At 42.6% G+C, this 16,226-nt stretch overlaps 1 protein-coding gene across 1 annotated transcript in view; it reads right to left on the bottom strand.

Moving 5' to 3' along the window:
- The window catches only part of MAN1A1 (mannosidase alpha class 1A member 1), a gene marked incomplete at its 5' end in the record, with an annotated part of 139,811 nt that extends 123,589 nt beyond the window's left edge, over window positions 1-16,222 (bottom strand). The window contains one exon of the mRNA XM_035320837.1: window positions 15,926-16,222. Coding sequence (XP_035176728.1) covers window positions 15,926-16,222 — 297 coding nt within the window. The remainder of the gene's footprint in view (window positions 1-15,925) is intronic.
- Between the last annotated feature and the right edge of the window lie 4 nt (window positions 16,223-16,226).

Genomic DNA, 16,226 nt, shown 5'->3' with positions numbered 1-16,226 from the left:
TGTTAAACAACTGACAGAACTCCATAACCAAAACCTCAGTGCTATGTCCACACCAGTGATTTTGCTGCCACAATAACAGCTAAGCCCAAAACTACTTACATGTAGCTGCAACCAGGCCAGGATAAGCCTATTTACAAACTTTTAGGTGACAAGGTTAACTGGAAGTTAAAAATTTACCTGCAGTAGATAAGGAAGGTAATGACCTGATGATGTGGATATGTACAGGGAAATCTTACCGTCTCACCTATCAGTCATAAAAAAAAACAAGCCAACTCTGCCATTGCCCTACCCTGCTGAGCAAAACAGACTCATTTCCCTGTATTCTGCCTGTACCCATCCACAGAATATAATCTTTTAAGAATGTCATTCCTTTGAAGAGAAATCTGTTTTTAGTCTAGTCCTTTTACATGACCTAGGACATCAGATTTGACTAAAGGTGCTAGGCAGCATGTTCACCTGCTTCTGACTTTGAAACAGGTCACTAATGATTGCCCCAGCTACATCGAAGTGCATTTCTCCAGAAGCATTGCATTGGTCAGAGCACACAGCTGAAGTGCTAAAGCCTGGAGCTGTTCTCCTCCCACCCAAGAGCAGCGAGATGCAACACAGAAGACTTTGGTTGGTGCAGTACAGGAGAACAGATGTCTTCTGGTGCTTAGTGCTGCTGCAGCCTGTCTCCCTCATAACAGGCCAATGACTGAAAGCCAGAAACACATCAGCTCAATTAAAACATACAGCAGATTAGGCTTTGAATTCCTCTGACTCCATGCCTACCTTATCTGTGATGCTACTGCTACTTCCTAAGTAGTACTTAATAGTAGGCAGTAATTAGAAACCACAGCATGAATCTATCAAGTTAAAACGCTGAGCAAGTATATTTTACACCTTCAAAGGAAGTTTCAAAGTCATCATCAAATATACATAGTGACTACTAAAAGTCAGTAATGGCTGCTAGTGAAAGGCAGTGCTGAAACTGGACTGTGAACTGAACTCAAGGGGGTGTCATGCAGAATGGAAAAAAAATGGCCTGCAAGAGGCAACCCACCAGAAATACATCTGCATCTGAAGTTTCCTGACAGCACTAACTAAACTCAAGTTCAAGAATTACAGTCATTCAAAACACACACACTGAAAAACTTTAATATTTGCAGTCTAGTGTTTCTTTCATTGATTTTTACTGAAGTTGCTTACTGCTTTCCTCTTCTAGAAGAAAATGGCAGTCCCCAGGGAGTATCATTTGCCTTGTTTGAGACTGACAGATACGGTCATAAAGAAAAGAAGCACTCATCCATTGCAATGCCCAAATTTTCATCTCTTTCCATTCTCAATATGGAAAAAGGGATATTGGAATGCTTTAAGAAAACAAGTGAAAAGCCAGTTATTCTATCAGCAGCAGGTATTCTCGAAAGAAAGGCAATAGGAAAATTTAATCCCCTGCCTCAGTTGGAAGGACTTACTGGTGATCCCACACGTACGCACCAGTATTCTTCTAGGGAGCAAACTACTGCAATCAATTTGTTCTACAAGGTACCATTTTTACACATCACTCAAAGTGCACCACTGTTTATTCAGCCTGGATTTTGTTCAAGTTATAAAGCAAATAAAGGAACATATGTACAGCACATGACCAAAGCTTCATGAAAAAGTACAAGTATTCCAAAACTGGCATTCTTTTCCAGTTATGCTGCCACATGCAGTCTAAAAGGCTCAGCATCAAATGCACGTCTCTTCAATGGTCCGGAGTACCACATGCACTCTGGCTATAGTACAGACAAAATTTTCACTAAGCTAAAAAAAATTACTTTTTTTTTTTGTTATTTTGTCTTCTGCTTTTATCTGGCAGAGCTCAAACTAGTTAGATTTTAAATTGTACTGCTGAAGCCCAAGGGATGAAAAAGGAATATGGGTCTGTGCTGATCTGGGGAAAGTGGCTAACAGAAAAGGTCTTACAAGTGTATGAAGATTTAAAATTAATGTTTTTCCTCATGGTTATGTATTTTCAGTATTTGTCAGTAAAAATTCAATCAAGTACATTTAGGGATAGTTGCTAAAAGACACAAAAAAAACTTTACTAGAAAGCACAAATATTTCTAAATTAAGCCAGAGGTATTACTGAGATCATAGCTACTTCAAAAACACCAACAATATCACAAAAGCTGAAGAGCATGAATCAAACTGAGTGATGTCCCCAAATGGGAGGGATTAACTACGTGGATTAACTGTACAAATTAATTGTTATCAAATTCCCTCTATGAAAAGCTGATTGAGAACTGCTGATCAGGATTTTCATCAAATGAACAAAATGAATAAAATATAGACATTTTAAAGCTTCCTCCACTTCACTCCAAACACTCTCTTATATGCTGGTTCTTTGGTAAAACATCTGCAACATTCCCAGTCATTAGCTTTTAAACAAAGGACTACCAAGTTTTCCTTCGCATACTTCTGCTGTTCCTTGCCCCATAACAAAACCCACCGCGTTTCTGTCCTCCTCCTATATGACATCTCTGGAGAATTGAGATAATTTATACAATTTTTTGACTATTTTAAGGATGTTGAAATTTGGATGTTGGTCATTGTTTTGTTGCTTTTGAGGGGGGTTAGGTAAGTGGTAGAAAAGGCAATTAAATTTCCAGTTGTTTTGATTACAACACTTCCAATGCCTCCCAGGACGTTTCCTATAAACAGTATATTTGAAACTGTACAGCAAGAATATTCAAGATAAATTATATTTTTTTCCCCAATTATTGCACATTCACAGCTTATTTTACTGCCTGCAGAAGGTCCCCACATAGCACAGGACTAATAGCAACACGAAGTTTTAAGTACAAGACAGTCATTGTTGGTGTGGCTGCAGTAAAACCTGCCACAGAGTTACCAGGAAAATTTCTGCCTGTGTGCAGAGGAGGTGTGGCCAGTCAACAGACACTAGATATGTTTGACTTCAAGGTACCAGATCACATCCCCATTTATTTGCACTGAACGTTCATGCAAACACGAGGACTTTTCATCTCTTTTTGAGACATGTCCTTGGCATCAGCTGCTGGGCTTGTTCCTTCCTCAGAGAAAAAAAAAAAAAAAAAAAAAAAAAAAAAGGTATATATGCATTTTTCAAAGAGCATGAAGTAGAAAAGGCTCCCCATAGCAAATAAAGAATAAAATAGGCATCACAAATATATTGTCTTCAAGCAAAAGGGAATAAAAAGCTCCACCATAAAATGCTCACACCACATAATGTGGTAATAGGTAATTAGCACATGAAGCATAATTAGCATATTATAAAGGCACTCTGAAATGAACACGTGCCATCTTACAGTGCACTCCTGAGCATTTAAAACAACTTAGTAATATCTGTGCCCCCCGAAGTTCTCATGACCAAGACTACAGCTAACAAAAAGGGTTGGTTTTTTTTTTTTTTTTTTTGAATGCCCTGAAAGTACAGATCAGAGATCAGAAGACTGTACATCTAAAGTTTCTTTTCACATGCAAGAGACCCCAGTGATATGACTTCATTAGCTAATCCTAGAGGACCTGATTTGCATAGGAAAATCAAATGCTGAACTTTCACTTCAAACCACAGATAAAAAATACAGAGGTGGAGACACAGCCACTGGTCAAGCTTTGGATTGCTAAAAAGATTCAAAGTAATTTTCTTGATGAAATGAAACCTTCATACACAGACATTGTAGAAAAATTCACACACACACAAAAGTCTGATCAAAGTTAAAAAAAAGCTCAACTACTTTCCAAAACTCAGAGGCCCTTTCCTTAAACTTAACTAGTTCCTACCATAAGTACTTGTGTAGGCTTTACAGCTACCTTTTCACACTTTTGCTTTAAGTGGCAGATAAAAAAATATGGGTGAACGTTGTTCTCATAACAAAGGATCACAACATTGGGGCACAAGTAAGGCTATATAGTCCCTGCTAGAGCTGGAAAGAGCTTTGCTTTCCATATCACTAAATCATAAGTCACATCAAATTGAAGGGATGCTCATGCACCACTACGATGCTGGCAGCCTACACTTTCAGAAATGACCAGTGAATTTGGACACTGAGCCTAAGGCAATATAAAGGAAGACTTCATTCTCAAAACCCAGCTTCTGGGAAGCCAGACCTCTTCATGATGTCAAAAGTGACAGGGCATTTAATACTATATGGTTGGACTTCCATGAACTGGTAGTGTAGTGCAATAGTTAACCCTACTGTAAAAAATAAGCACAAGGCCCACTGTAAACCATACAATAAGTCATGTGAAATGGATTAAAATGTAATTAAAATCGAGTTTGTAAGCTGGTGATAAGTATTTGCTAATTTTTCAGTGCTTACAAAGAAATCAAAACAGAACTGTGCTTTACATCTAATTCAATGGTATCAACTTCAGTCACAATACTAACTTCAAACTTATTAACTTTGAACTTATGTTATATTAGCTTTCACATCCCTAGTTTCATAGCTGTAATGTACAAACATCAGATGACTTATATTTTAATCACAGGCACCAGGAGAATAGAAGCTTCAGAACACCGCCCAGTTCTTTGATGGCGTTTCTCCCAGGCTGTGTCACTATGCTAGTAACCCATTCGCACCCACAGAAGTGCCCAGAGCTGCAACTAGGAGTTTTGTTTTCTATTCACAGCTCATATTTCAAAACTTCAATTTGGAATTCCCTGTTAACCATATTTGTTTGGCCAGTAAACATTACCTCATTTTTTTAAATTTCAGAATACCAACGAAGCCAACACGCAGCACCTACTAAGCTTACTTAATGAAACCGAGAAAGGTAGCACAGAAGCAAATTAGTTAGAAAGGGCCACATGGCATTTCCCTCCAGCGCCCCACCTCTTGTAATAATAGCTCACTTCAAAACAATTAATGTGTGCAAGAGAAGTGTCTAAACCTTAATCCAATTTAAATGCTAGAAAGGAGAGTTTAAGATCATGAAAGAACTGAAGAAGACAAATAAAAAAGACCCCAGAGTTCAGGGAAACAAGCTTAAGTTGTTCAGGGACCTGACCTGCAGGATCCCTGTAGGCTGCAGGTGCCCAGGAGACCTTGCTGATCTCCAAGCACAAGAATGGCCCACGTAGGAGACCACCAGGGATGAACATGGAATGCCTGGCTGACCCCAAACCCCCAGGGATGCCCATGGAGGGGGATCACACAGGGGCTGCCCCACAGCAGTGCAGAAGAAGGCCAAAGCTCAGCTGGAAAACTGCCATGGGACAGAAGGTGCCTCTACAAGTACATCAGCAGCAAAAAAAGGACCAATGAAAACAGGGATGTGCTACTAAACAGGCTGGAAAAATAGTGCCAAAGGACATGGAAAGGCTCAAGCAATTGATGTCTTTTTGGCTCTGGTCTTTACTGGCAACACGTACTCCTGGGGCCTAGTAGCAAGAGCATATCAGGGAGAGACGTTAGTTAAATGAAGATGAAATTAGGGACAGAGCACTTAAGCAAAATGGGCATTCTAAGTGGATATGATAAAAATAAAAAGGGTCTTCAGACTCCAGAATACATTTGTACAGAGTAGCTGCAGAATCTACCTCCTCAGTTTTTCCAAATTTGGCTGCAACAAGACTGAGTAATCTGATTTAATTTTGAAGCCAGCCCTGCAGATTGACTGACCACATGCTTCAAGAGGTGCAGTGGCAAGTCTGAATCTCCCTCTCTCTCTCTGAATGAGAAAATTATACGGTAAGCAGAAGGCTGGGAAAAAGAACAAACAAAACCTAAAGCACACATAAATGCAGATCAGCCATGCCTCCAGAATACTGTCAGATGACCAGACTGCATAAGACAACAGGTTATAGTAAGTCTGAAAACTTTCTCACCGTGTATCTAGTATCTGCAAGGTTTAGATTTACACAATGACTCGTCCAAAGCTGGTTACTGAAATTCAGGAAATTCTTTGCTCCATTCCAATGTTCTGGATTTTGCTTGCAACATGTGTAGAATTATTTTTTCAATGTAGCTATTTGTAAAAATTCTGTCTTTTGCTTTATTAAAGGTGTTTATTCAAATCAGAGCTTGCCCCTAACAAACTACACCCTCAGTTACAAGTGAGAATTTATCACCTACCAACTGCCCACAGTATTTGGCTGTACCGTAAAACGTACATATGGAGACAGATCCGAATATATCTTTGTCTCTCTCTCTCTCTAAATATGAATACAGTGAATTTTTAGAGTAACTGCATGAAGAGGCTTAAGGGCTTTTCTTCAGAAAGGTCATCTTTTGAAATGCCCTTTTTGACCTGTGATGTCACTTTAGCCCTTGACAAGATTGCACACACTTCTATGAAGAGTCAGTTCAGGTTCAGTGCCACGCACACCCTAGAGCTTTACAGAATAAGACATAAAAATATCAGTCAGCTTGCAGTTTATCGTTACATAGCACATTTTTTTTTTCTCCTGTGGCGGTTCCTCAGACAATCTCACGAGAACAAAAAAGCAACACACAGCTTTGAAGTATCATGATTTTTTAAATGCATAACAAGTCCAACTTTCCTACTCTCTAAATGCCGATTAGGTTTTCTGTTGCATGATTGGGTGGGACATAAGGGGGCTGAATCCACCATTGAAAGTTATTAACATCTTTTTCCCTTCTTTAAGCTTCAGTTTAAAGAATTTACTATTACTGTCTAGGTCCAACACAAAATTTGAAGTGCAATTCTCAGAATCACAGATGGGTGGAGAACTATAACCACAGTAACAAGCAGCACATTTCCCTGCAGACAGCAGGACAGGCAAAGCTTTATCATTAGTATCGCCATTCACTGCAACAACAGATGTCAGTGCTCAAAGGCAGTGACAAAACTGACAGTGGAGTTAAAGACTGGGTATGCATCTGTGTGTGTCTATCAGGGAATAGTAAAATTACTACCTCCTTGAGTGCTGCACTTTGAAAGCAAATTTTTTTTTTTTTTTTTTTTTTTTTTTAAGCTTGGGATTCTTTATTCTTTTACATGAGCTACTTTCTATTTCCTTGGAAGAAAGCAGTCCCTGAACAAAAGAAATTTCAAAAGGCACAAAGATGTTTATTATGCAGTGAACCAAGCGAAAGAAAATACGCAGATACTTTTTTTTAAAAAAAATAACCTTGCAGTAGTCGGAATACTAATTAAAGAAGCAATCCACACTGATCGAATGCAATTTTATTGCAACGTTTTAAAAGCACAGACTGGCTTTGAATAAATAATGGAAAAAAGAGGTTTTATGTTGCCAAGCAATAAGATCACCTCTACACAAGTCAGATGATGCAAAATTCTGGAAGAAAGTATCAGACGTTCTTCCCTTCCTACTTTATTCTTATAGATAATACACAGCATTGCCTCTAATGTAAGTGGCAGCAATATATACTTTCACACAAGAACTGCAAAGCTGCATGCTTTTACATTGAAATTGTAGCTCCTGTTTCTGCCCAGCATCAGAGAAAAGAGCTGATTCTTCTGAAAGAATTTTTGAGGAGCACACAGGAAGTCTTGTAACAGCCAGATGCTCCACAGCTACTTGCTCTTTCCTCGCACAGCATCATTTTGGTCCTTTGCTCAATATTGCCTACTGTCTCTTCCCATCTTCGTGTTTTTTCTTAGCTTACTAGATACCTGCATTAAAAAGGGCCCAAGTTTCTTAGAAGTCAGACTTCCATCCACTTGCTTTATTTCTAAGCCAAGGTTCCAAGAGAGCAGGAGGACAAATGAAAGTAGATTTTACACTTGCGGTTACCTTTGTGTAAGAAACTACACACCTCAGTGTTCCCACAAGGGCTGGCAACGTTTAACAGTTGTAAGAACGTAACAGCAGGTTATACGCTCATCCAATCTGTTTGAAAAGCCTTTAAAATTAGAGGCATCGGAATGAGCAATACCTGTATCTTCATAAACACCAGCTATAAAATCCAATCAGCTTACTGCGTGAAGTTATAGCCAATTGTCACGGTATTTCCTGCAAGCATTTCTAGGTTACTGCAGAGTTCAAACTGATGAATTCAAGATGCAAGAGAGGCAAATCTGGAGTTTTACTACCCTACCTACCTTCCTTCAAAACAGCACTGGACCCCTCCCACCCCTGCAGAGTAAGCTCCTCTCTCACAGCAGTGGAGGCTCCTGGACTCTGGCGGCGAGGCTGCCAAGCCTTCTGTTGCAAGAGGGATTAACCACAGTTCTGAAAAAGGTTTCACTTAATCTGTTTTGGGCAAGCATGTGCTTTATTACTTGCCAATTATGTTTTCATGACAGGCTTGATTATAAAAAGTGATGGAAAATAGGAAGATGCTTCTTAAGAGTCTGCACACATTCTTTTATCACATGCTTAAAAAAATGAAATTTCTTGGATAAAGGAGGTTTTCACACAAAAGAAAGAACGGTACATTGACTATCTGGTACGCTGCCCATATTGCTTAATTCCTAGGCCCATCTAAACAATTATTTTCTTCATTTTATAAGCTTAGTTTTAGAAATAACTTAAAAATAGACTACTAAATTCTTCAAACCTCAGTGTCTAAAGCATACTTTATATTGAGATGCCTCTGCGAAGAGGAGTTTGTTACCTGAAAAGCACACAACCAGAATGTTTTAGCATCACTGTACCATTTCAGACTGCAGTTTATTGCCAGAGAAGTGCTGTACTGTTAGATAGCAGCAAACACTGAATCAAACACTGAATACTTTCCTGAAGTAGTAGACTCTTATTCTGCCAAATAAGTTAGGAAGACAAATAGGAAGACAAATTTATTATTTAATGGGTAAATAAAGGAACTACTTGTTAAGGCATTCTATTTGAGAATAAAACCACAGGAATTCACACCTACTCTGGCTCCCTAAACTAGGAAAAAAGTAAAACAGAAAAAGTGACCACACTAAAGAATTCTTACAGCAGTACATTTCAGACAGCTTTAACAAAAAGGTGTCTGTCCAACAGCCATACAAGTGCCTACATTAATTGCAAGAAGTGCTGTCTTCTGTCTGTCCATGATTTTCTTTTCATAGATCTGTGCTTTAATTAACATCCAAGGAAGCTATCAAAGCCTGTCTACTACCCTTAGAATTTTTTCTGCTTGAACGAGATAGACATTTTTCAGCCTTAATAGCTGATTTTAATAAACAGGTGGAGTTTTTCTGCTTCATTTTGCCCACAGCATAGAATTACAGCCTTAAGCAATTGTACTCACCAACATTATGATTTACTTCATTTCTCTTTGCTAAATGGCTGCCATAGGTTTTCTATACTAATGTAGAATAAGAAATTATCACCAGGAGAATATAACTTCGGCCAAAATGCAGGAGACATTCCATTTTAAGCTTTACCTCACCCCTTTTCATCACCTTATTTAGCTTTCATAAAAAGAGTCCTGTGCATCTGGAATTCAGGTTTTGCCTTTGCATAAAACGTGCACATGATTTTCAGTTAAAGAATTAATCATGTGGTTGATTTTTTTTTTTTGAAAGCCAGATGTTTTCCACTGCATGTTTAAAGCCTTTTTCATTTTCCCAGAATTCTAAGAATCCAGTATCCATTCTAAGGATACACAGGATAACTGGTGAGCTTTGTTAAGTTTATCTGCTGAGAACGTAAACCAAGGCTGAACATAGGAAAGCAAAATATTCCTCTTGGTTCGTTCACATAAAGCATGTATGGGTAAGGCTGAAAAACATGAACTGCCCATGGAAACACACCCTACCCTGGTCAAGTGTGCACGCTGTCATGCACCAAAACACCCCTCTATCTCATAACTGATAAAAAAGCAGCCAGAAACAACTCACCTGAAACAACATCCCCTAAAAAGACCTTAAGGGCTCCCAGTAGAAAGGATGTTAATTTGGAAAAAGCATACCTTATTTCACATCTTGTGAACAAAAAGATACCACTTTCCTCTACAGCCTGCACTTTGTTCCCCACCTCTTCCTAGTTTCAAACTCTTTGCCTTAGCAGGGGTACATTGCTTCTTCCCTCCACCACGCTCAGACTGCTGCTAAGCCATTTCAGCTCCCTATCCCCTCCAGCAGCAAACCCAACAAAAGCGTGGGTAGATTTCTGCCTGGTTGGCAGGTCAAACTGGCTCTGCACAGGGTGTGAAGAAATTGCTGAAGAGTCACTGAATCATGCCCTCAGTGATTCAGATGAAGCTTCTCTTTGTCTACAGTGAGTCCAGAGGAGGGACCCAAAGATGACGATCAAGGGGCTGGAGCACCTGGCTTATGAAGAGGGGTTGAGGGAGTTGGGGTTGTTCAGCCTGGAGAAGAGTCTCCGGGGAGACCTTATAGCGGCCTCCAGGTACCTAAAGGGGGCCTACAGGAAAGATGGGGAGGGACCCTTTGTCAGGGAGCGTGGTGATAGGACAAGGAATAATGGCTTTAAACTAAGAGAGAGGAGATTTAGATTAGATATAAGGAAAAAAATATTTACTGTGACAGTGGTGAAGCACTGGCACAAGTTGCTCAGAGAAGCTGTGGATTCCCCATTCCTGGAAGTGTTCAAGGCCAGGCTGGATGGGGCTTTGGGCAACCTGGTCTGGTGGGAGGTGTCCCTGCCCATGGCAGGGGGGCTGGAACTGAATGGTCTTTAAGGTCCCTTCCAACCCAAGTCATTCAGTGATCTTGTAGTGTCATTACAGCTCTGAGTAAACTGCTTAGATTACCATTTTGTGATATGTTATATGTCCTTAGATAATCCCTGCCCCTTCACAAGAGCATAGATCTCCCAACAAACCCAGGGAGAATACCCTTAACTAACTTAGGGAGTAAGACACCTACACACCATACTGGACTGTGTATTTAGGCAGTTAACTCACCTCCTTAGTGTCTTTTATAAAACCATTACAAAAAAACAAACAAACAGCAATATTTGTTAGGAAGGCACTGTAAAACTTGGAAAAAGAACCAGCAGGTATAAAAATACTGAAATATTAAAGGTAAGTAAATAAAGCTCTGGAAAAACAAAACAAAACAAAAAACCACACAAGATTCATTTTAAACTCCTTTGAGAAAATGAATGACAGCAGCAAGATGTCAGCATTAAGGTCAAAATTTAAGAAAGCTTCTTTAGCAATACATTGCATCATCAGCATATTGCCAGAAATCACCACCTTGCTTACTCACTACATGCCAAGGCCCCTTGCTTTTACTGCATTTTGTTCTTAAGGAACTGTACCATCAGGAAATGTGGCTTTTTGTGTTCGAAACCCAAATCATTCCATACTCCTACAGCACCAGTTTACTTCTTCCCCACCCACACCCTAGGAAGGCCCCCACAACCTTATTTTCCTAGTACAAGCACTGGGAATTTCAGCCTGCAGGAGTTAGAGGGTTCAGTAATTACTGCTCTTGTATTTCTTTTCCCTTTTTCTGTTCTGAGAAAAGAGGTCAAGAGGCAACACCCTACTGAAGCGCAGCACTTCCGCCTGCTACAGGAGGTTGAACCTCTGCTCTGCAAATGTCACGTTACAGATTCACATTTAACAGAGAAGCCAGTCTCTTAAGACAACTGAAAGGAGAAGTTTCATACCTCCTTCATCCACCTAGCACTGCTTCCTTACCACAGCCCAAACTACCACTGAGTGGACCCTTCCCTGAAAGCCTTTAGCTCAGCAACTTGGCATAAAACTTAACCAACTTTTTTTTGCTCTCTCACTCTTCTGCCAGTTTAGAGAACTGAAGCTGTTTTCAGTGGGCTCCAGAGGAGTCAATGCAAAGGAGACAGGGGGAGAAGGCAAGCAAGAATAAGCAGCAAGAAGAGATTTCCCCTCTTCTTTTGACAGCCAGAAGCTTTAGTGAACTCAGCTTGCCTCACAGGAGTCAATAAAAAGCAACAGTTTCTCAAGACATTCATCGGTCCCCCAGAGCAGTGTAACAGCAGCCAGTGGGAAAGCTGCAAGTGTGCAGGAGGGAGCGCAGGGCTGAGCACGCCTCGTCAGCAGCAAGATACCCCCTGGCATTTCACCACCAGTCCTCCTTGTTACTGGAGAGTTACGAGTTACAATTATGCCCAAGTGCTGCTATGTCAAGTGCATATTAGATCTCTGATTATTTCCATGCCCACAAGTATCCTTTCCTCCAGATATTTCTGAACTGCCTTGCAACGCTGCTGAGACTTCTTGCCTAATATGATGAAGCTACCACAAAATTAATGTTTAGGACTTTGGAAGCTCCAGAATTCACACTATCAACACAACACAAGGAGTTCTTTCCATAAAGACAGCATGAAGTAATCGCCAGTTGCAGAGTCTGTTTTGCTGCCTTGTGACACCATCTAGCACAAAGGACTGATGCTCAGGAATGACCATAGGCCCAGTGAATAAAATTCTCCTTTTCAGCACTTCTACTCAATGACTGAGACAGCTGAGAGCTGTGCAAGCACAGGGAGTGCTGTGAGGAACAGACAGCACGACCATGGATTACAAACATCAGGCCCCAGTTTTCCAAGAAGGCTTTTACCCTGAAGATATGTCTGAACAGCACCATACAATAATGTGTGCAGGCTCCAAGCTAGCTATCTTGTAAAGGAACAGCACAGCTGCATTAGTATGGTGCTCTACCAACGCCAATAGCTTGCTGCTCAGCAGGATTAATTAGCCTGGGCAAAGCACTGCACTAATATGATTATATTGCTTCTAGTACCTGAGGAAGCTCATTCATTGTTTTCTATTCCTTTTCTCTGAAATAAAAAGAGTTCAGTTTGTTATTATTCCTAACCCCTAAATAATCCAATTGTTTTTGAAAAGAGAGGAATAAGACTTGAAAAAGATTCAGAGTCGGATTTCCCCAACTGAAACAGCGCATCTCCTGCCTTCATGGCCTGTTCCCACTATTTGTCCTCTACTAAACACTGCTTTTGTTCACATCAAGCTGCCACCTTTCCCTACCTGCTGTTGCACCTGCAAGTCTTCCCTGATGTTATTCTCCCTGATATTTCTGACGTTCAGGCACAACCAACAGGACAATAGCAGGGACTGCAAAAATTTCAGCTTGTTTGAATGGAAGTCATCACTGCCTTTCACTCCCCTTTCCTTACAGATGGTGAACAGGTATCACAGGAAGGTCTTGCTCAAAGGAGGGGCCACCTCTCAAATCAGAAGTGGAGAAGCAAGAACACAAACCACAACCTTCTCGTTCACAGTCCAGGGCTCCTACCGGGACACCAAAAGAAAAACCAGAGTGCGGTGTAACGCGTACCCAGACCCTGCTCTGAGTCATGGAGACACCAGAGAGAGCATCAGTGAAACTGTGTGAAGAAGTCAAGTGCCAACAAAACACAACTTCACTGATGGACTCTAAATCAGCCAGAACTCCATGCTCAAGCCTTCCCAAACCACGCAGTCTGACAAAGATGCACAGCATAGGCAGCATCAGGTCAGCCAGTAGAAGACGCAGCAGTCACAAGCCACTGACAGCGGTTTTACAACAGGAAGTGTTGGGCAAACTCCGCTGCAGGCAGCGCTGCCAGACCCTCTTTCAATGTTTGCCTGCAGTTCATCATCAGAAGGGGAACACGAGGGGCATCAAAGCACGCAGCGGGGTCTCGGGCCTGCGGCCCAGGCCCTGTGCCATAGGGGCAGGCCTGCAGGCAGGCAGGCCTCGCAGGTGCGACCCCACGGGGTGGCTGCCGCATGCAGGCACCGAGAACAGGGGGCTGCTCTCTCGAAGCAGAAGGCAGCAACAAAACGAGATCTCTACTTCTGCTTTTTCTTTAACAAGACCTTTACTAACTCAAAAAGCTAGTAGAAACTTTTGTGTTTTTCTAGCGCTCTGTCATACCAAATTTGTTTCATTACTAAAGTTCATGAATCTTTATATTCCCACTTCTTTTAAGTTTCACTTTTTGTTTTTTAAATGCGCCATAGAAAAAAATGGTCAAAGTTTCTATTATGAAACTTTGTTAAGAAATGCTACACACAGCTCTTTCAGCTCTCCCCGCCCTCACCTTTACATCGCCCTGTTGACAATGCAGAGCTCTTTGAGGACAGAAACCAAGGGAAGCACAACCTTATGTACTTGTTCACGTTCATTTCCTATAAAGTAGCCTGCTTCCTTCTGCCAGAAGCATCCTTATAACTAGTTTCAAGTTTTGAGTCCTAACCCTACCACATACATCATGCCATGGCAGGCGTAAATTCCAGGCTCGACAGGGTGTGAAGGCAGAAAGATTTGTCCGGTTTACACCTCCAGCATGCAACAACCAGGCACAAGGAGAAGAGCTTTAACGGGTAGGTTCCACCTTTTCTGTGCACGTACAGTGCAGTAGGTAGCACACCCTTCTGAAAGTTACAATTTAAAACAAGTTCTAAGAAGCCTGCAGATCAGAATTCCAGCTCAACAGTGAAACATGTACACAGAAAGGTGAACAAGGGCTTTCAAAGCCAGGGAAAAGAGCAACCTTAAGTCCAACATATGAAACAAGTTAACAGAAAATATGAAACACTGTTTTAAGGCCAAAAAAGAAAAAAGTAGTCCTCAAAGAAAGAAACATCAGATAGGTCAAGGTACTGCAGAAATGCAAGAGCAACAGAGTCAACAACATGTTAAGTTCACACACTGGATCAGGAGGAAAGAAAACTCCCAGAAACAAAACATAATGTTGAGGAATGATACTGAGATAAAAAGGAAAAATAAAGATCTGGAAACTAAATGCAGTCTCTCTGTCATCATTTCCTATGCTTACAATTGCCAAACATCTGGTCCAGGGGGTTACTGTGCTGTTGGTGGTTCCCGGGTAGAAGCAGGGGAGAAAGAGTGATGGGATGGAAAGGGAGGAAGAAAAGGAAGAGGTGCTGGGGCACATATGTATGCGTGCACACTTACATCTAATATGCACAAGCGTGCAAATGTATGCACACATACACACTTGTGTACATACAGAATAAGAGATCACTAGGCTAGCTGGCAGTGCTAGATGAGCAAAATCAGAAGTATACTCAAGTTTTATCTTCCTCCTCCTGCTTATTTACTTGTTGCACTCCTCTGTACTACAGCCTGTCATACATCAGGTCTAGAGCCTCATTATGCTACTCTCAAATACTCGTACATGGCTATTCAAGATAACCAGAAACACAGTTTGTTGATATTTCTAATTGTTCTGTATGCCTCAGGGAGGCTGTGAAACTGCAAGCAGCGAGAACACAGTCTCTGCACACTTCAAGATGTGGTCTCTACCGTGCACTCATGAGAGCTTCCCTCCTCTGAACACCTTTATGTTGGCATCTGCTGCTTATGGCTGGTGCACACTTTGCTAAAATAGTTAAACTGATGCTAGGACTTCAGAGCACGGCACACAATTTGAGATTTGTGAGAGCTTATTATTTGGTGCTCCGCGTGATGCCAATGCCGATTTTTCAGCCTGCTCTGTGCAAACATGCAATAAAAATAAATCAGCCTAAACAGGGCTAACGATGTTTCACAGAAACACTCCGTGGTTGGAGGCTTGTTCCCATCCCCACAGAAGGGGAAACACACGCTACTTATTAATTTATAAACTAATCCCCGCAGGCAGCAGGAATTGTCAACTCGATAAATACGGGCTGCCGGCAACGACAGGAAGTTGAACGGCACGAAGAATTAACAAATAAAGAAAGAAACGAGCCTTGTTGTGCCGGGGGACCCCAACGAGCCCGGCTCACGGCAGGCAAGCCGGGAGAGCCCCCGCTGCCCCGGGAGGCACGAGCAAAGCTCGGCGAGCTCCGGGGAGCCGCGCGAAGGCGTCTCGGGGCCGGGAGCTGCCAGCTCCTGCCGGGGGGGCCCGGCGGCTGCGAGGAGGAGGAGAAGAAGAGGAGGAGGAGGAGGATGCGGAGCCGGCACGGAGCGCCGGCCGGGGCATCCCGCAGCGGGGAGAGGCGGGGGCGCTCCCCGGGCTTCCCCCGCCGCCGGCGACCTGTTGCCGTGCTCGGGGCCGCCCCGGGCCGGTCCCCGGGAGCGGCGGCCGCCCACCCACCTCTTTGATCTTGGCCCTCCGCTGGCGCACGGCGGGGTCGGCGGGCTCCTGCCCCGCGGCGCCCACGGGCGGGCGGAAAGGGCGCTGGGGAAGCCCGGAGGCAGCCGGCTCCTTCCTGCCGCGGGCGTCCTGCGCGACTTTCTCCTTGTCCCGGCGGATGTCCCCGCGGATCTCCTCGGGCAGCTTCTGCAGCGTCTCCTTGGCCTCCCGCAGAGCCCGCTCGTGGTCGGCGCGGATCCGCGCCAGGCTGCCCCTGCCCGCCACCGCCCCCCCCCCCGCCCCCGGCCCGGGCCGGCGGCGG

The sequence above is a fragment of the Oxyura jamaicensis genome, chromosome 3, assembly GCF_011077185.1.
Source record: "Oxyura jamaicensis isolate SHBP4307 breed ruddy duck chromosome 3, BPBGC_Ojam_1.0, whole genome shotgun sequence".
Taxonomy (NCBI): domain Eukaryota; kingdom Metazoa; phylum Chordata; class Aves; order Anseriformes; family Anatidae; genus Oxyura; species Oxyura jamaicensis.
This window is presented reverse-complemented; position numbering and strand designations above follow the sequence as displayed.